The sequence below is a fragment of the Charadrius vociferus genome, unplaced genomic scaffold, assembly GCF_000708025.1.
Source record: "Charadrius vociferus isolate BGI_N301 unplaced genomic scaffold, ASM70802v2 scaffold163, whole genome shotgun sequence".
Classification (NCBI taxonomy): Eukaryota; Metazoa; Chordata; class Aves; order Charadriiformes; family Charadriidae; genus Charadrius; species Charadrius vociferus.
In genome coordinates this window covers 16,579,760-16,600,909 of record NW_009648332.1, presented here as the reverse complement: position 1 = coordinate 16,600,909, position 21,150 = coordinate 16,579,760, and the positions used below count along the sequence as shown (strand labels likewise).

The window sequence follows — 21,150 nt, the reverse complement described above, 5'->3', positions numbered from 1 at the left end:
GAAAGAGTGATTCGAAGCCATGGGGATTCGGCAGCAGTCACAGGGTCTAAACAGGGGTCTCTGTTCTTAGAAGAGGGAAGAGATTGCCTGGAGACCCAAAGCAGATACAAAAACTTCAGAGTGTTTTCGCACGGAAGCAGACTGAGGCTTTGTGAGTGTCCCGCAAGAGGTATAATCTAAGCTGCAATATCTCAGTCTTTGAACTCTTACTGGTAGTAAGATGAGAGAGACTGGAAGAACAACAAAATATGCACATAGTAAGATAACAAACAGTACTGTAGGTGGCTCCAAGCAATGTCTGGCATACACATGTACACACGTGTGTACACATACACACATACAAACTGGAAATCATACTATGTGCGTCTTATTGTAATTTGCACCGACCCTAAAAATAACAGTTCCCAAGAACAGGCAGGCTGTTAGCTCAGGCTTAGTGCCGTACTACCATAGCCGCATCGCTTCTGATTGCTGTGCAGCATGGGAAGAGGAAGCTCATAGTCACTTGCAGCATGGTCAAAGTAACTCCTATCTGTTGGAAAATCCCCACGTGCACCCGGTGCTTGCAGGAGTAAGGTCAGATTGCCAGCATTTGTCACTGCCTTTGCATGTTTTTTCATGCGGGATGATGTGATAGCGCTGGCCTGGGTGTTTGAATAGCTTTCTGGGATGAAATCAAAGCACAAGCTCCTCTCAGGTAATTTAAAAGGGGTGAAATGCTCAAAAGGATAATATGGAGCAAACTGGTGTAAACGCTTCTTCTGCATAAATTGCAATTTTTGTAATTCATTTTGGGAGTGAGGGGAGTGTACTTTCCTGTTTGGTTTTGGTTTGCATACATTCAGAAAGTGTACCAAATTATTTTTTTTTTCTGAAAATATAACTTAACTGTTGAGAGGGAGGTGAAGCTTTTGTGATGAAGGGAAAATACTCTGGTAGGAAAATTAGGAATTATTGTGATGTCCGTGTTCCAGGCTTACTAAGCCTGAAAATAGATGAACTGGGGAGATTACTTTGTATGATTTCTACATACGTAAATGGACATATAATTATCTATCAGTATAAAATATTAGTGCATATTTACTGTATAATAATTAATTCAACTTTATAAGCAGATGATTACCTCAAATTTACATACAATGTGAAGAAAAGTCCCTTTATCCTCTGTAACTGCGGCATTTGGCAGATTCAGGAATAAATAATCTTTTGTGGCAAGGGTATGCCTTATCAAACATATGCAGATCAGTGCTAATTAATGCTAATTAAGGTTTCCTGTCTATCTAGTTGGAAAAACGTCCAAATGTTATGAAATCCAGTTAGTATGCCTATTACCCTAATTGTTTTATATGGGATGGTTCTTAATTAAAATATGTAAATTGACCCTAATTGCTATATACTAATGGAGGTTCATGTTATCTCACTAAAAATGACAAGATGGTGAGGAGGGGTACTTAAACAAATAATTCTGATACATTTGTAAATAAATGACCTTTACTCAAAATTATTTTTAATTGGAAATTGGCAAAAGGAACATTTTGCCATCTATGTTTCTCTTTAGTTTTAAATAATGTCAGAATTTACAGTTCTTTGTTAATATAGATACGGTGACATTGCACCTTAATTAAGACTACTAAACAAGACAACATTTTGTGTGTTTACTGTATGTTTCAAAATTGTTTGTTAACCTCATGTTGACCTTCAGGAATGTCGTGCTTTACGATACTGATCCTAATTTTCACTATTTTTGGTTTTACTTTTTGATTTTGGTCTCTCTTAGTCATATCATTTAATTTGTGAAGTTTGGTACGCTGGTATACTTTTGATGCTTTTGCTGGTGACTGGAGCCTGACTTTTCATCGGAGAGGCTGGTGGGCAGCACCTCTCTGCACTTTACCCATTAGTATAGGACATCGTCTTTGGGGAGGATAGTTCACATGTTACATGACTGTTACATGACTGCAGCCTACACAGGTTTTTACACCAAGTCTTGTATGGCCTCTATCCAACACAAAAGCGTTATTTAAATGATGTCTTGTGTGGCAGTTTATCGGTGCCCCATATTGGCATTTTCTTGATAGTTGACATACCATTTCAAACATTCAGCAAACATTTTTCTCCTCTGATGTAGCGAATCTAATTAAGAATTCGCTGATTTCGAGAACTGCCCTATAATTGTAGTTTTTACTCATAGTAAGAGTACATGTATGTGATATATGTACATGATATATGTATGCTTCACTTTGCAAAACCAATCTGAGTGGTTTCACTGTTTTGCAGGATATTGTGACCAATGTTTCTCCGAGGATTGTGCGTGGAATTACTTCAGGTCCTATGTATGGCCCAGGCCAAGGCTCTTTTCTAAACATTGAACTGATCAGTGAGAAAACAGCAGCATATTGGTGTAAAAGTATTGCTGAACTGAAGGCTGACTTTCCAAACCATGTAAGTACCACTCAGTCATGAAGATGCAACATACTTATTTAGAATCTCCAGTTTATAGATCTGTGAAAACTCACCTATTTAATATTAAATAGAATGCCAATTGCTTTATTGACATACGAGTATGTCATTACAAAACAGAAAAGCCCATCCAAATAATCTTTATGACAGAAAATTCTGTGAAATGACTACACAAACAGACAACTGTTGTGATTTTTTAGTTAGACTGATGTTTACATTCAAATAGATAGTATCAAGGGGAAGAGTTGATCCCAGTGTGGATGCTTGTCAGTTCTGCTGCGAATAATTTTGTATTTAAGGTCATATTTAAAGATGTAACTTATCATAATAATTTTCATTGTGAATTGAATTTGATTATAAAAATAATCTTTGTCCTTTTCATTTTTAATCTAAGTGTGAAAGATACTTCTAATATTTTTATAAGCAATTGGCTCCTTTAAGAGAAAAAAAACCAACACTGACTTAAGTTAACTGCAAGGATAGAGTTTTGTTAAAGCCTTCTTGGCTATGGGGAATATCTGGCTAGAAAGTAATAATCAAAGTTGGGAGCAATGATGCCAGCTAGCTAGCATAAATGATTTTCAGCTACTCTTCTAGTGAATAAGAACAACGAGGTGGAAAGTAAAATTCACCTCAATCATTATCTCGAATGGATAGAGCTAGAAATCCCAGAGCCTACGTATCTTCTGTCTTGAAGTTATTACCTCCATGGTTCAGCTATGAACAAAATAAGTGAATGCCGCTGAATATATTATTGCATGAAGACAATCGATTATTTGGCTTGTTTTCTTATTCCTGGAGTTTAAATGTGCACATTGGCAAGTAAAAAAATGTTCAAACCAATAGTATTGATAGTAAAAGTTAAGTACTGCGTGTTTAATAACCTACTTCACTATGGATGGACTGTGTGTTTCTTTGCTGAGGTTCATATCGCTTCATTTACTGTGACTGGGCTTCATAATAGTGAAAGTGTGAACTGAAAGATAATACTGTAATTCTCTGATTCTGATCTTAACATCCTTTGACAAAGTCCTGCATATTGCATGCAGGCAGACTGTTGTCCACTTCTGCTGCGGGAATGGTTTCCCATTGCAGTCTTCACCTAAAATCTTTCGCAGCGTTTTGTGCTTGAGACAAAACCATCCTCTTCTGTGAGGAAAAGTACTAGCAACAATTTCAAAAGGAAAATTTGAATTTTCTGAGACCTAGCCTCTTGTGTGGGATGAAGTCTCACTCTTCCATAGTACCCAGGGTGAGCATCTTCTGATCGTCCCTCACTATGTGAGCTATTACTTTGAGAATGTGAATTCAGCTCCCACATGTTGACTGTGGCTGCTGCTGTGGCATCTCTGAGGTTGGTAACGCCTGCGTGGGCATGGGGGAAGCAGCAACCAGCAGTAGACCTTGGCTTTGCTTGCAAGGATTTTTAAAATGTGCCTGTGAACTCATCTAAGAACTGTCATAATTATAATGGTAAATTTGTTGCTAACTGAAAATGGATTTTTTGTTTACTGAGTAGAAATCTCCTGGTGCTTATTTTGAAATATTCTGTATAATTAGAGCTTGCAGAATTTTTTTTCCCCCCAAATCTTGTTGCCTCCTCCAGAAAGCCTTTTTAAACTTGATGGTTTTGGGTTTTTTTTTATTAAAACCAAAACCAATTTCTGAGAACTCTTTGGTGAACTTAATTAACAAGCAAAGAATGACATTTTCTGCTCAAATGAAAGCCAAACAGAGATGAGGACCAAGTGATTACAGTAAAAAAACTTACCTTGCTATGGTAAATATTAAAAAAAATCAAAATGGATGCATAATTACTTTTGCTATGTAATACAAGTAATTTAAAGCAAGATTTATCTTACAGATGAAAAGGATATGAGCAAAACAGCTGCTTCACCAGAAGGTGATCCTACAACAGCATCCTATCTCATGCCGTTAGGAAGAAGCAAACCATAATGCAAAAAGAGCAGCTAAATTCCCCCAACAAAGCCTAGGATTTAAACTAAATTTTGCAAGGGGTTGTGCAAAAGAGGACCACCAGGCACAGCTGAGTGGATAATGTCATATAGTTGTGACATGTTGCCTTTATAGATCAGGAACTAGCATCTCCCTTTGACTGTCTTCACCCCTGTAGTGGGTGGCCTCATTCTTTGGCCCTTCTGACTCCTGATTCTTGCTTGTAGCTTGCAATTATCTCTGTCTGGCAGTCTCTCAGTCTTCTCTTCTATTATCTTCTCCTTTCAACCCTGAATCCACTTCAAGTGGACTAGGGGTGGACTAGGGCAAAAGCTGCCACCAGCAGAAACTTGCTTCAGTGCCACCAGCAGTGAATGAAATATTTGTAAGCGTCCAAGCAGAGGAGAACAGAGAAATAGAAAGTATCTTGTATGTTTGCTTGTGAAGTGTCATCAGAAGTTTTGTTGTTTCAATTTCGGATTTTTTTTCTTGAGTTAATTTAATATCACTATTACTGTTTTTTCAGAAAACACACACACAGAAAAAGAAATTAGGTGGTATGCACAGTACAGGCCCAAGATGATTTTTTTTTTTTTTAAAGTCAGGTGCTTTTCTGTTAAAATGGTTTGCAGTTAGAAATGGAATTGTTTTTCCTCTGGTACTTCAGTCATCTCAGTAAGGTATTACTTCAGCAACTTGGCTGAAACCGTTTAAAATATATGGCATTATTCAGCATTGTTTATTGTTAAGTTTTCAAAGGACGCAGTTTTAAAAACGCTGTGTCCACTGCTTTCCTGTATACCAAGAAAACAGCCTTTCAATCAGCTGTGAAAGCGAGAAGAAAATTGATCTGTTTATAGTTGTCATCTTCTTTTTACTTTCCCAGATATTATAGTTTTACTTATTTATATTGGCCTCTCTTTGTGATATCCAAACATCTTCCTTACATGGTTAACTAAGAGTTTTTTTATGAGAATCTGTTAAGTATTTATATTTTCATGTCTTATAGCCACACATAGCATCTGATACTACAGGATTTATCATCCTATGTAATATTAATCAGGAGAAGATGGATTTTTTGTTCTTTAGTAGTATAGACTAAGAACTTGACAGTGAGAAAAGATGGAACAATTATGATATTTATTTCATAGTCTAAAATGTAGTATTAAAATATCCCTTCTGAATTAGTATAAAGCTGACACTTTATTGCCAAATTTGGCATCCCCACTCTCCCAAAAAAAGGTTGTTTGTAAAGTGCTGTATTAATCTGAGGCTCAAGAAAAAAGTGAAAGAAAAATATCAATAATCAAAATTTTAAGATTGAAATTTAATTACTACTTGTTTGAGATGAATGACTACTGAAGCCATAATCATGGTCTGGTCATCGGTTCTCTTTACTCTCTGCTGTAGAGGGACATTTTGGGCCAAGACCAATAAAAAGCTGTTCCCATGGGGTACAAAAGTTATCTCAACATCATAATGAGAAATAGGAAAAGTCTCCCTTTCAAAAGCCTGCTTACACTGGTTTGAAATGGCAGAGAGGAGATTTGGATGTGGGGAGTGAACAACTGGCTGGGTGGGGGCTTAGCTGCTGACCGGGGTGAACCCACCCCAGATGGAAAATGCATGAAGTTCATGTTAAAAAGATTAGATCATATTTTGGACATGTAATATTTGTAGTGCTTTAGATAGTGGGGTAAAAGAACTAACACTAATCATAGAATGGTTTAGGTTGGAAGGAACCTTGAAGATCATCTAGTTCTAACACCTGTATGGGCAGGGACACATTCCACTAGACCAGGTTGCTCAAAACCGCATCCAGCCTGGCCTTGAACACTTCCAGGGATGGGGCACCCACAACTTCCCTGGACAACCTGTTCCAGTGTCTCACCGCCCTCATACTGAAAAATTTCTTCCTAACATCTAATCTAAATCTCCCCTCTTCCAGTTTGAAGCCATTACCCCTTGTCCTATCAATACATGTCCTTGTAAAAAGTCCTTCTCCAGCTTTCTTGTAGGCCCCCTTCAGATATTGGAAAGCTGCTGTAAGGTCTCCCTGGAGTCTTCTCTTCTCCAGGCTGAACAATCCCGACTATCTCAGCCTGTCATACTTTCATAGTTTATTTACCAAGGAGATACCTGATTACATGGTGTATTGGTGTACTTTCTATCCAAAATGTCGTGGAAAATATGGCATTTTATGGTATCTTCAAGAAAGTTGTTTACTTAAGAAATATTAATTTTGCTAAGTAGAACTCACTTAATGATATCACCCCTAAGTCTATGGGGTCAGATGGGATCCACTCAAGGGTACTGAGGCAGCTGGTGGAAGTGCTCACCAAGTAACTTTCCATCATTTATCAGCAGTCCTGGCTAACCGGGGAGGTCCCAGTTGACTGGAAGATAGCAAATGTGACACCCATCTACAGCAAGGGCTGGAAGGAGGATCTGGCAAACTACAGTCCTGTCAGTCTGAGCTTGGTGCCAGAGAAGGCTATGGAGCAGATCATGCTGAGTGCCAGCACGTGGCACGTCCTGGACAACCAGGTGATCAGGCCCAGTCAGCATGGGTTTATGAAAGGCAGGCCTTGCTTGACTAACCTGATCTCCTGTGACAAGGTGACCGGCTTAGTGGGTAAGGGAAAGACTGTGGATGTTGTCTGCCTAGACTTTAGTAAAGCCTGTGACAATGTTTTCCACAGCATTTTCCTGGAGAAACTGGCTGCTCATGGCTTTGAGAGGCGTCCTCTTCACTGAGTAAAAAACTGGCTGGATGACCAGACCCAAACAGTTGTGGTGAATAGAGTTAAAACCAGTTGGTGGCCAGTCACAAGTGGTGTTCCTTAGGGCTCAGAATTGGGGCTATTTCTATTTGATAAGTTCTATTTAGTAAGTTTGCAGACAAAATCAAGTTAGGCAGGAGTGTTGATCTGTGTGAGGGTAGGAAGGCTCTACAGAGGGATCTGGACAGGCTGGACCGATGGGCTGAGGCCAGTGGTATGAGATTTAACAAAGCCAAGTGCCAGGTCCTGTGGTTGGGTCACAACAACCCCATGCAGCATTACAGGCTTGGGGAAGAGTGGCTGGAAAGCTGCCCAGCAGAAAAGGACCTGGGGGTGTTGGTCGACAGCCGGCTGAATAAGAGCCAGCAGTGTGCCCAGGTGACCAAGGAGGCCAGTAGCATTCTGGCTTGTATCAGCAATAGTGTGGCCAGCAGGACTAGGGAAGTGATTGTCTCCCTGCCGCTGGTGAGGCTGCATCTCGAGTACTGTGTTCAGTTTTGGGCCCCTCACTGCAAGACAGACATTGAGGTGCTGGAGTGTGTCCAAAGAAGAGCAACGAAGCTGGTGATGGATCTGGAGAACAGGTCTTATGAGGAGCGGCTGAGGGAACCGGGTGTGTTTAGGCTGGAGAAAAGGAGGCTGAGGGGAGACCATATGGCTCTCTACAACTACCAGAAAGGTGGCTATAGCGTGGTGGGTGTCAGTCTCTTCTCCCAAGTAACAAGTGATAGGATGAGAGGAAATGGCCTCAAGTTGCACCAGAGGAGGTTTAGATTGGATATTAGGAAAAATTTCTTCACTGAAAAGGTTGTTAAGCATTGGAACAGGCTGCCCAGGGAAGTGGTTGAGTCACCATCCCTGGAGGGGTTTAAAAGAAATGTAGATGTGGTGTTTAGGGCCATGGGATTGTGGTGGACTTGGCAGGGTTAGGTTGATGGTTGGACTTGATGATCTTTAAGGTCTTTTTCAACCTAAATGATTCTATGATTTTATATGATCAGGAATGAAAACTGTACAGACAAAAAAAATTTCACTTTTACTTTAGCAAAAGTCTACAAACTTTAATCAGTAGAAAGTGGCTAGGAGAGTTGAAACAAAAATTATAAAAAACTTGCAAGAGAACTTACTGCTGAAATTTCGTATTCAGATATTTGACATTAGCTACAATATAGCCATTATCTGTGCTCGGAGCTGTGAATACCGGTAGTGGCAGTACGTCTTTGTGTGCCAATAAAACAAGGAGCTGTGTGCACAGTGAAGTTGGCTATCATGAGAATAATTTTTGTTGATTGCGATGGAATGGGATATATTGGTGGTAGCATTTGTTTCATCAGAAAAAGCATATAAACTGTTGCTGTTCCTCAGCAAAACCTTTCACTTACCATAGCTCAGCCTTCTCATTTGAGTTGGTAGGTCACCTGCTGACACAGATGTTTGTTCTTCCAGTCTCATAAGCATGTCTATATATCTACACTACCTAGTAACTCGCCAAATATTTTAAGGTTTCATATTACCCTGAAATCTCTTTAGCATCTGTACTGGGTAGAACAAGCTTGACAAGAGCAAGCTTTGAAAGTGGTAAAACACTTCTCTACAGAAAATTGTGAACTGAAGGTTCAGTAAGAAGGTGATGGACACAGTTGCCACGTAGTCTTTCTCTACCTTCCCAAAACTGTAATTGGTGCCCTGTAGATGATAAAAAAGCAAGCAAATTCATTAAAAACCTCAATATGCAAATTAGTTTTGGTCTGAGCATGTGCAGGAGGTCACAGCAGTACAGATAAAGGGCTTTGAAAGGACACTTAATGAAACAAAATAGATTGCAGGGAAAATGTCATTCCCTACAGGGCTAACAGAAGCCCATCAAAAACAAGCAACTGTCTGAGAAATCTATACTGCAAGGAATATAGTGGGATCTTGGAAGATGATGCCAAAATGAGTATTTTTCAGTATTGCTATATTAGTATCCTGAAGTCTTAAAAGTAACTTTTTGGTCTCCTAACAACACAAATGAGTTTGGGCTGCTGTATGACTCCAAGGAACGCACATAGGATACCAGATTGTCAGCTGTGACACTGATTCTGTGATTCAGATATCAGTGTCATGACGTGTTGAATTGAGAAACCTCTTCTGCTAGAAACATTAAGTACTTTCGGACCCCAAAACCAAGCTGAAAACTCTTGTCATCTTAATGTTTGTTCTGCTGCTTGCAGAATGTTGCTGACAGTCTCTCTGACAGTTACTCAGCAGAGAGCAGCTTTTCAAGGATGAGACTGTTAAAGATATATTTTTGTTCAACATTTTGTTCAGAATGTCCCAGGAACACCTGTCAGGAGTAGCCGTGCTAGAGAGCGTGCGAGAACAGATCGCTGGATCCCATACTGATAACCAGCTTCTTTGTAGCACTGTTTTTCGGTATTTTATGTTTTTAAATCTCCTAGAATGTTGTAATTAGCTTTTTTATATTATGCAGGTTTTTTCTACCATAGAGATATGAAATAGGGCAGCTAGTTTTGTTTGGGGTTTTGTTTCTGTGTTTGGTTTTGTTTTTAAATTTAGGTACCCAAACCAGATTCGTTTTAATTCTACTCTGTGAGGACAGAAATGAGGGATTACAGAGCAAGAAAAATACAATTAAACAGGCATAAGTGAGTGCCTTGCTCCTGTGAATAATGGTTGGTGCAGAAAAATGCAATGTTCAAAAAGATTTCCTGAAGTTATGAGTAGAAATAGATTTGCAACAGCAATAGTAGTTATTTGGATAGATTATGTGGAGAGGTTTGATTAGTTTGCTGAAGTGATCCCTGAAGTGGGGTCCTACATATCAAGCTTATGTGTATGACCAGCTCTGGTTTTAATAACAGGTTTCATCTGCAGACTGTGAACAACATTTGTATATTTATATAAACCTTTTCACTCTCTAAGTTTGCACTAATAATAGACCTTGTAATCTGGTTACTGAGAGGAATTAACCAGAATATCTAAAATTACTGTAGATCTCCTTTGAGACTTAAAATTAAGGGACATTAGGTGGAAAAAAAATTAAGATATGGAGGAATCATAGACTTCACAGCTTTACTGTGAAGAGAAGGTCAAAGTTGGCTCTCTCACTAGATGTATTAGGAATAATTTGTGTATTTTTGCAGGCATTATTATAGCTTTTACTTTTGATGGGTATTCAGAGGTCTGTGGGATGTTGTGTAGAGTACATAGTATTTACATTTTGAGATACCAGTCACTGACTTGATTCATGTTATAAAAAGTAGTAGTCTGTTTTACCATTTGGGTTTCACATTTGAAATACTTGGGAGTTTGGAATAGCATTTGTAATACAGGTAATTAGGTGAGGTGAAAAGCAGAACCTTCATCTTCGTTTTTGCAGGAGTCGTGTTCAGAAGTGACGATCAAATTGTCGGCCAGCTGCTCTCCATAAACACCTGCTCTTCCTAGGGCTAGTGTAGATAGCTTTGCCTTTCCATCACAAAGAAATTAAATTGTAGTCCAAATACCTACTGAGGTGTGTGTCCACATGATAAGCCACAGACATCTTGACAAGTCACAACACCTACGAACTTGGAATAAAAGATTTCTAAGCAACCAGGTAGGGCTGTGCCCATGTGGACCTCGCTGGGTACGAACAGCAACCAGTGTATTGTGGACCTGAATGGGGAGGATACATGCCATGCATTCTCAGGCCTATCGGAGCACCCTTGCTGGAAGCCCATATGCTTTTCCACATGAACTAAAAAGGACAGAGCACAAGGGGAGGGAGCCACAAGCTGGGCTGCCTAGAAGCTTGCATGCTTCATATCATGGAAGCGCCCAGCAGTGCAGAACAGCTACCTGGGTTCCCGTATCTGAATTTCAGATCCACAAATCACATTAAAAAAAACTCCAGAAGTTGTTATTGCTGCAGCTTAAACTTCCCAAAGCCAGCCGTCATGGATGCTTGGTAGGAGGTGAAAAAACCCACACAGCAGTTGTTAAATTCACCATATGGAAAAGATCCCTTTCACTACAGAAAACTGGCAGTAGGTTTAGTCCCTTAACATCAGAGGAAATCCTAGCTAAGGAGGGAGGAAAAGGTTGGAATAAGACACTCATACCGATTACCTTGCCCAGGAACTACACCACTTGGCACTAGCTATTTTGGAGTGCAAGTATGGCCAGGACTCCTCAGTTTCCAGTGATTACTGTGGTGGGTAGGAGGGAAGAGGCCTTGGAGCATGGAATGTATGACCACCTTCCCTTTTTCTCTTCATCCTTCACCACAAGGAAAAGGGAGGATGAAAAACAGTACAGAAAGATGCTTCCTAGAAAAGAGAGAGAGCTGACATGAAAGAAGAGCAGACACATTGACAGTGTACCTCCACCTGCTCCAGGGGAGCTTCCACTCTCCCCAATCCTGAGAGTGTCCTTATTGCTCCCGACAATGGTTCAGCTCTTTGTGAGCTAGCAGGATGCATTTTCCTCCACGCAGTCTAAGGAGGAATTCAACAAGGACTCTGATTTACCCAATGGATTTTACACCAGACGTGCCCATCTATTTCTGTGGGCACAGCAGTTTCCATTTGCAAAAGTAAGTGAACAAAACCAAAGGCTAGTAACAGAAACGTTGATGTATTTGATCTTGGAGATCACATTTTGTTATAAGGAAGGAAGTTTTCTGGGAAAGGCTTTTCCACGATGCGCGAGCCTCATATGACCTAAGTATTAATCAAGACGGGACTCAGCTACAAAATATGGTGCTGTAAGTTTTAACTTCTTGAGGCTTAGGTGTTATTTAAAAAAAAAACGAGAAAATACAGGAAAATTCTCATCTATCATCAGCACTTTTTGTTAGTAGTGTTGGCTATAGCAGATCTGCTTGAGGCTTGAAAAGTAGCAGAACTGGTACATGGTTAATGTGACACCTCTTTTCTGGGAGAGATCAGGGGAACTACAGATCTTACATCTTCTATCCTTGTATGCAAATTGGTAGAAGCTCTTCTGAAATTCAGGATTGGTAAAAAAAAAAAAAAAAGAAAAAGAAAAAAAAAAAAGAGTAAAGAAACCCCTTTTGTAGTATGCCATACCTTAAAAAAAGTTCCTTGAGGACATCAAGAGAGACTCTGCTGATAAGGTGAGCTTGGGTTTCCAAAAGCATTTGATAGGGTCCCTCACTGAAGGATTTGGAAGAAATTGAGTTTCCATAAGATTAGAGGGAAGAAACCCACATGAATAAATAACTAGTTGAACATAGGAAACAACGTTAAAGAATAAATACTCAATTTTCACGGTGGATAGAGAGCTCCAGTAAAATTCTCTAGGGATCTGTGCTGTGTTCTGTGCTATTTAAAATGTTTATTAACAATCTGGAAAAGAGAGAATTTCAAGAACGTAAACTTTGCTGGTAATAGTAAACATTGTAGGGAGATAAAGATGAGAGCTGGCTATAAAGGGTTGTGAAGGATCTTGCATTACTGAGTGACTGGCCAATGAACTGCCAGATAAAATTAAATGAAGATAAATGTAGTATGCACATGGGATAAAACAGTACTAAATTTATATGTACAGTGATTGATTCAAAGTTAACTATACTACGTTTACAGTAGAGAGCACTGTGAAAATCTCAGCTTAACGTTGAATAGCATTGAAATAAAACATATCAAACACAGAATTTCTAGGAAAGGAAGAGAGAACAAAGCAAAAACCATCATTATGCCAGCGTATTGATTCTTTTTTTGCACATTTTGAATCTACTGTGTGGTTCAGATTTTTCTGTCTCAGCAAGGATACAGTTGGAATGGAACCAGAAGGGTGACAGGTGGAAATGAGCAGTAGGAGACACTTCACTATGTGCCACTGATGCTGTGGAGCTCGTTCTCACAGGGCATTGCCAGTGCCAGAGGTACATAAGGGTTGAGAAAGAACCAACTGGGAAAATTGCTTGGAGAAGGCTATGGAGTGCATCACCTCTGGCTCAGGAAATTCCTGTGCCACAGATTTCTTAAACGCTGGGCGAGTTTTCTCGGGAAATATTACTGTAAGCTTGCCCTAGAGAGCTGCTGCTGGCGTGTGTCGGAGAAGGGGTACTGAGCTACATAGTACATTCCTACGGGTTTACATTGTCGATGCGCAAAGAATAGCTGTTAGATTTGTACCCAAGGATCAGAAACCCTCTCCTGCCTCCCAGTCCTGTCTCAACCTTTGGACCATTGTGCCTGTATTACATTTTGACAACCTGGTTAGCATGTAACTACATTATTTGAACTCAAGCTGAGATGAAGATATATTTTGTACTAGTGCAAATTATGTGCTAAGGGTTTTGTAATTCAAGTGCTGTCTTCAATTTACTAAGATTTGAAAAGCTGCATTTCCAGAGGGTCACCACAGATGATCCTACATATAGAAACACAAGAAAGCCTGCTAAAAGTTTTGCCCAGAGACAATGTCAGCTCAATGTCGGCGTGTTCAAATGATCATGCAATGCATGTCATACTGATTGGTCCCAACTGCTTACAATATTAATTTTGGTGATTTTCTTGTTATTAATTTTTTAACAATATGGCTCTTAATCTGGCAAAGAGGTGAAAACACACACTCTGGCCATCAATTTGACAGAATTTTGTTTTAAGAAAGCACGTAACTTTTGCTGGAGACCACAATTTGTAACTGAAAATAGAACCACATGGTGAATTCAGTGAGATTTTTACAATCAATCTTTGATTCAAATGTACATGTTTGTGGTGACAAATCGGGACCTTGAGGAGAAATGTGAGATCTTCTTTATTTTGCTCTTGGAAGCTACAGCTTTGTTGAGAAACCTGTCAAACTAGTTTAGTGCAGAACTGTACTTTTCTTCCTATGCATGTTATAAAGCCATGACTTATTTTGTTTGCTTTACTTTCACAGCTAAGGTTTGACAAATAGTAAGTAGTTTGGTAAGGCAGAGGACTATTTGTACATACGCTAAGAATATCCTTTTGATTTGGAGAGTGAGTTATTGATCCCTGCAAGAAAAGAACAATTTTCACAGTTTCGTGAGGACTATAAGCCCATCTTTAAAACTTTAGCCTTAGGGTAAGAACTAGGAGAAAATTAAAGCCGTTTCTGAAATACTTCACCAACTGTCTCCTAGAAAATGACCCAATCTGCTTGATTATTGGAAAAGACAAACTCCTTAATGGCTACCATCAGCTGAAGCTGGTGCAGCATGTGCGTTGGCTGTTGCTGCTAAAAATTTCTTTTTTGAAGATATGTGAATGGTCATTAAGCAGGAGTATTGACAAAGGAAACGCACTAAACATAAAGACGGTGTGATTAAAAAGATATTTCTAGAATGTAATTCTGCTGACAGTGACATGAAGAATTGCATATTTTTGTTCATCTTATTAAGCTTTGAATTCCCTTTTTATTTTTCCATGCAGACTATTATTTAGAGGGGAAAAAAAAAAGCTCTTAAAATCCCCAACTGTTTTCTCAGTTTGGTAAGTTACTGTGTGCACAATAGAGTGCTGCAAAATGATCTGTGAAATCCGGCTGGGTATCAGGCAGAGCATTCATTCTTTCTAGAAATGTCCTCCATAAACTGCAACAAAGGAAGTGGCATCATGCGTTAAAAAATTCTGTACACTAAGATGTCCATCTCCCCCCCTCCCCCATCTGTGCTTAAAATAGCAATAACAACCTTGGTGCAGGGCATTTCCTGGCGATTAATAACCGGTCAGGGTTAATGGCCCTCAGCAGTGCCTCGGGCCATCAACTCCTCCCAGCCAGTCATTACTCCCTGGGAAATGCCCTTTTCTGGGTAGTTATTGTTTTAATATTAGGATGTAGAAGTTGCCATTGGATGGGGAGAAAATGACCTTGTGGCACTGTTAAAAAATAACCCCCCAAATGGCAAAATTTTAAAATTATTGTCAATGATCCATCAAAATTAAAATCTAAAGTTTGTGAGAATGACAAAATTCTGCTAGCCTTATTACCTGTGCAAAACATTTATCCCCCTAATACTTCTCCCCAATTCCCATTTTGTGTTTGTCATTGGCAATTGAGTAAATTACAAAATCTGATCTTTTAAAACGCACAGTAGCTTTGGCATTCATTTATACTGGCTGTGATATGATTTTAGTCTTTTATGAGGCACTGAGTGTATGCGATTTAGATAATTCTGTTTTTTCTCTTTTATGTTATGTGTATTACAATAATAATAAGAAAGCAAATTTATACCTGATAAAAGTAGTAAGTATATGCTGTTCCTGTAGCTCATATTCTGCACTTAATTTCTGTAATGTGGTTTACATTTTAGGCAGTCTGCTACAGCTCTAATGAAGAAAAATATGAAGGCTAGGTCTATATTTAAAAGTCTTGCTCACATACTTATGTAGGCTAGAAAAACTAAAAATAAAATCGCATCTAACTGCTGTCCTGGCAGAACCCTAGTGTAGATGCAGTTATACCATCAAAGAGTTTATTTTTGTTCAGGAGCAAGTAAAGAGTTTACTTGACTGATATGAACGCCGTCGGTAGTAGGAGAGCTGGCTCTATGCAGACATCTTCTAGCTTAGACAAGAAAGGCAGAGGCACATGCTTGAATCTATCACAATTGGAGCCAGCTCTTCAGTCTGATTGACAGCAGCTGGACTATATCCCAGCCTCCTGTGCTTCCTGGGGAGGGGGGCAATGGAAAGATCTCAAATTCAGAGCAAAATGTGGGAATAAAGTGTTCCAAGATGTTTGGGTTTTTTTCCTTATCCACTGAGAGGAACATGTAGATTAGCAGAATTCGTAGTGGGCTTTGAACTGATCTCAATCTACACCCTCAGCACTGCTGGTAGCTTCTGAACTTGTTATGCACACTGAGTTTAAGAACTATGATCATAAACTTTTACATAGTCATCTTCACCAAACTTCTTGTATCTGTCACATTTCCATATTCTAGATCTCAGTTCAACCTGCTTTTATGTTTTAATTCCTTTTTTATTTTCCTGGTTGAAACTAATGAACTCTACCTGCTATTAAGATTAAGTAGCAAGTGCTGAACATGCAAAATCAGGTGGCCAGCAGGAACGCAAAAGCAAAACTCTTTCTCTCTTCATATAGTATTAATCTCATATACTGTTATGTGAACACAGACATGCCAACAAATTGTTGTGTGTCAGTGCGGTAACTACCCGTGTGCATATTTGTAACTTGCAACAAATACAAGCTGATTCAAGTTAATCTCAATTTCTTTAAATTTGGACGTAGCAAACTGGACTTACCTTGTATTTTATCAGGTTTGAAAGAGCACTGAATTAGTTGATCGCTGCAGGTGTGCCAATGGGTGGTAACTCATAAATCAGCGGTAACTTGTTCGTGTGTCTAAACCTTGTGTGTGTATCTAGTGGAAATGGTATATTCTTTTAATTGTTGAAGGAAAAATGCAACAGTAAGTACTTATTTACTAAATAATTAAACCCAAATAAATATTTTAAAGGCTTCTTTCAAGGAGACCTAAATACATCCTTTGTTATGAGCCACGTAAGTTAAATGTAAACTCTAAGAAAACAACGGACTACTTTTCTGTCCTATTTTCCTGCTGCTGCACCTCTCAGTCTCACAACTCCCAGGAAGAATGCTTTTTCACTGGTTTATTTTTACATCTTTCTCATATTTTTTGAGCACAGGGTTCCTAATCTATTTCAAGTTTCGTTTTCATTTAATTCTCTTTGTTTAACATTTTTGTTATAAAATTACAGTTATGTTGATTGTTTCTATCTGTACATAACAGCTAGTTAAGGTCTTAGGTTTGGAAAAAAAATATATTGAAGCTTTATTCCTAAATTCTGGTAGCATTTCTAAAAATCTGTGGCGCTTTTCTTGCAGTGTAAGAATCTGATAGACCTATTCTTAGCCACATCATTCTTGGCCACCTAGCCATTTATGCAAGATATACCTCCATATTAAAATCTCAATACACTTGCAAATTGTTTCATTTAAGTTAACTACAGCTCAGGTGAGAGTATTTAGAGGTTGTTTGAATTTTATAGGTACCCCAAATTTTTACCTGTGAGCAGTATGTGCATCTCAAGGCAAAGGGTTGGCATTAAAAATGGATGTGACTCACATTTGCATTCTCTTAATGTTATACTGTCAGCACCCCTCTGGTTCCTAGAAGGACTTCTGCCTTTGATTCTGCCAGAGGCATCCACATTTCTCGTGATTTATTTTCAGTTTATCTTTTTGGGAACATACGTACTCACTGCTGGGTCATTGATAAAATCTCTCCAACATTAGATGGTAATTGGTCTTGCAGTGCTTTCATTTGAATGAGACTATAATCCTATAGACTATTCAATGCATTTTAATTTTGAAATGTCCAATCACATAGCAGTATGCTGAACAAGTTAGGTAACCATTTTATTAAACATCCAAATATTTAGTGAAAATAGTAAAGCCTCTTTCAGTTTCTCAGCTTCTTCAGATAAGCTTCCCTAAAAGATGGAGAGGTGGGCGGAACTGGCAGTTGAAGAGGAAGGATTAGTCAGAAGGTAGCTACCAACTTCCAGCCCTTAATTTTGTATTTTCTTTGCTGCTGGAGTGTAGCCAAAAAACTAGTTGGGTCATCAGACATAGCAGCTAGCTACTTAAGTAAATCGTAATGTCTGCATATAAAAAGAAATAAAGCTACCCACTCATGAGATTTTCTGATCATATATCGGATGGGAGCACTGGAGAACTGCCATCATGAGGTTCAGTACATAGTGGCACTGTTGTTTGCTGAATTTTTGGCCCAGCTGGGAGATACCAGGAGATAATAGAAAGGATATACGGAGAGATCAAGTTCAACAGAAAACATGGATTTTCATCTTCACTCCTTGAAAAGTTCTGTGCCTGAAAGAAAGCAGAGTTTCTATCTTTGCTAAGGGAGTATTTTAATATAATTTTGATTATGGAAATATTTATATATGAAACATTTTTTCCAAATGAAAATATTTATTTACTTTTAAAAGTTTTTGTATAGTCTATGAAGCATGTTTCTTGCTTGCCTCACCTTCTTATCTTCTCTCTTTTCTGTTTTAAAAATTCCTAAAATATGTTACTGGCAAGAAGCTATTGAGTGCTAACTTATTGCTAATCATTTGAAAAGTGCAACAAGAATTAATTTTGTGTAAGAAATGCTGCTGTTGATACAGGTTTATCATTAAATGAGCCTAGGGCTCCCATGAACGTGGGCCTAACGAGAAACAGTGGTCTTCCACCATGAGAGAACAGAAGGCAAATTATAGAGATAAAAGACAGGTTTGAACAAATACCAGACTGCAGCAGGTTCCTATGCCTGGGGAAGGATTGATAGGCTTAATGTCAGAATTGCTAAAGATAGCTGGCTCTCTGCTTGGTGCAAAGGTATGAAGTGATCATGAAGAGAATGAGGCAAGAATACTTGTTGATAATGCAGGGAGTGTTCATAGGAAAATTCAGGTTGGCAGGAACGTTAGGAGGTGAGGTGAGCTAAGCTAGTCCAACCTTCTGCTTAAAGTAAATTGGCTATGACATCAGACCATTCAGAGAAAATTGTATGGATTTGGAGAGGATACGCAAAGAAGTGGAAACTTAACTGCTCTTCAAAAGAATCATTCTAGTGTCTGGAGGAGGAAAGCAAAGGTATCACAAGAAAATGAAGATCAATAGATAGAACAATTATTATTATCTTACTGTGTGCCTTGTAGCTTTCTACCATCCTTTCACCCATGCTTTCCAAGAGGAAAATAACCCAGAAGGACTTTTTGTAAGCGGTCCTCTGTGAAGTTCTGGTGGAGATAGATCCCACTGGTCCTGCTCTGGCCATTGAAAAGATCCCATGTTTCCAGCCTCGTGAACACATGCACATTGTCTCCTGTCATGAGGTGAACCGGTCCCCTTAGTCAGGCAGGTTTTGGAGCATGAGGAAGCTCTTCTCTTTGTGAAGTCTGATACCTAGAGCAAACAGGAGAGAATAGCATTAAGGGACTGGTAGGTCTTCCCCATGCAGCTAGCGTGTAAAGCCCTCAGGTAATTGCCTGAAGAAAGGACAAGTCTTATAGGCTGTTCCCACACACGTTCCTAATGACCATACCCTCATCTATCTGAACAGCCTAACCTAAGAGCTGTTTGTGCAAAATCAGGTAAATTATCAGTGCTTTTCAGTATATCACTACAAGGATAATGGTGCACAGAGAGAGAGTGGGTGAGTTGTGGAGGATGCAACCAGGCTGACAAAATCACTTACTCCTCCCAAGCATTGCTTTGGCACCAGCAATGTCACATGATGAAGTATATCACAGGGCTCTAAAGTGTAAAAGGGAGGGGGGTTTTCTCCCTCCTCTTTGAGCTACTTTTTTCTGCTCTACTGGCACCGATACTGATAGTTTTCTTGAGCCTTCAAATCCAAGGAAGTGGATTAAAAGAAGCCCTGGGGGTGATGGGACAAGGGAATAGATAGGATGGACTTCTCAGGGATGCAAAGAGACAGATTTGACCTGGGGAATTGCTAGCTGACTGAATGCGGGAGTTAGGGAACTCTGACAAAGTTATTCAATGTGCATTTTGTCTCTTTTTATTTTCTACTGAATTTGTTTTCTAATAAGTTAAGCAGCTTTGCTGCTAAGTAATAGGGGAAATATATCTGCATGTATCTAGAAGCAGTCAGGGACTGGAAGGGATCTTAGGGTTCCTTTTGGTCAATGGCTGCTCATTCTCTCCGTAGGAGCAGCCTACATCCCTTGAACGTATTTGTCTCCAGTCTGCTTCCCCTCTCAGAGGGGCACCCTGCAGAGAGTTGCCTGTGCTATTGTGAGAATAAACGGTAACAATTAGCAAGGTGCCCAAAGAACTGTGTTAAAAAGGACTAGGTGTATATCTGGGCAGATAATTTGATGAGAGAAAAATTTCTAAAGGTGAATGAAAAAAATCCACAAATTTGTGTTGCCTTTTGCCAGCCTTGTTTTCCATATGTGGTCTTAAGAATCAATAATGTGTCAGCACCCTGGTGTAAAGCCTTTGCTACGGGTCATAGCATGTGTCTGAAATATTGTAGAATTAGATATATCCTTTTTCTGTTAGCTTCTCCAATATTGTATTGGCCTCCTCTGCTTTCTCTTTATATTAAGTCAGTGTGGAAAGTACAGAAATACAGCAGGGGCATGGCAGAGCCATGAGGGCTTGCAGGTATTGTTTGCAAGGAGTATTGCTGAAAATTAGTGTCTGTCTTCACTCTTCTCTTGAATTCCGCCTTTGTTAACTTGCATCTTTTCCTTTCAGTAATGCTAATTTCCATTCACCCATGTATTCGTTTTCACTCATTACCAAAGAGACTAAAGGTTGAACTAGGATAGGTTTCCTATGCAAAATAAAATCCCAAAGATTCTATCAAATTTCCAGGGAAGTCTTCAGCCACATGGGCAATTTTCAATGGAATTTGAAGGGTTTACCTGAAGCACTAAAATTTTCAGCAGTCTGTCATAAAATGGACATAATTTTTCTAATCATGTAAAATATTTGAGTTTCCTTGAAGTGTTTCATACAAGTGCTATATTTTCTTTCATTAAACATCTGGTTTGGGTAACTTGTATTCCATGGGCTCTTTTTCACTCTTCTGGAATTACCACGTCTTAATTAAAGAGTACCCTGAAGCATGGGAGGTACAAGTGCATCAGAAGGTCTCTTATTCTTCTGTCCATTCGTTTTGCCTTCAGCTGTATTCCAGGTTGGTAGGACTCTCATTAAATGTTTTAATGGAAAGTTAGCTTTTCATTTATCCACACTTTCCATGTGCATGATCTGTGCCTACACATTTATATGTAAGAGCAGGGCCAAGGCCATGGTAGCAAAACTCCTGCCCTGATAGCGGCTGATACGATGCTGCATCTTATGTGGCAGAGGAGCAGTTACAACACCAAGCTGCTCCCTTGTGTTGCTGCAGGTGCAGCCAGTCTTATAGAGCCATCTG

At 39.3% G+C, this 21,150-nt stretch overlaps 1 protein-coding gene across 1 annotated transcript in view; it reads left to right on the top strand.

Annotated features, from left to right (window-relative positions):
* The window catches only part of DPYD (dihydropyrimidine dehydrogenase), a 359,045-nt gene that overhangs the window by 205,705 nt on the left and 132,190 nt on the right, over window positions 1-21,150 (top strand). Inside the window, exon 14 of the mRNA XM_009884907.1 lies at window positions 2,278-2,442. Coding sequence (XP_009883209.1) covers window positions 2,278-2,442 — 165 coding nt within the window. The remainder of the gene's footprint in view (window positions 1-2,277; window positions 2,443-21,150) is intronic.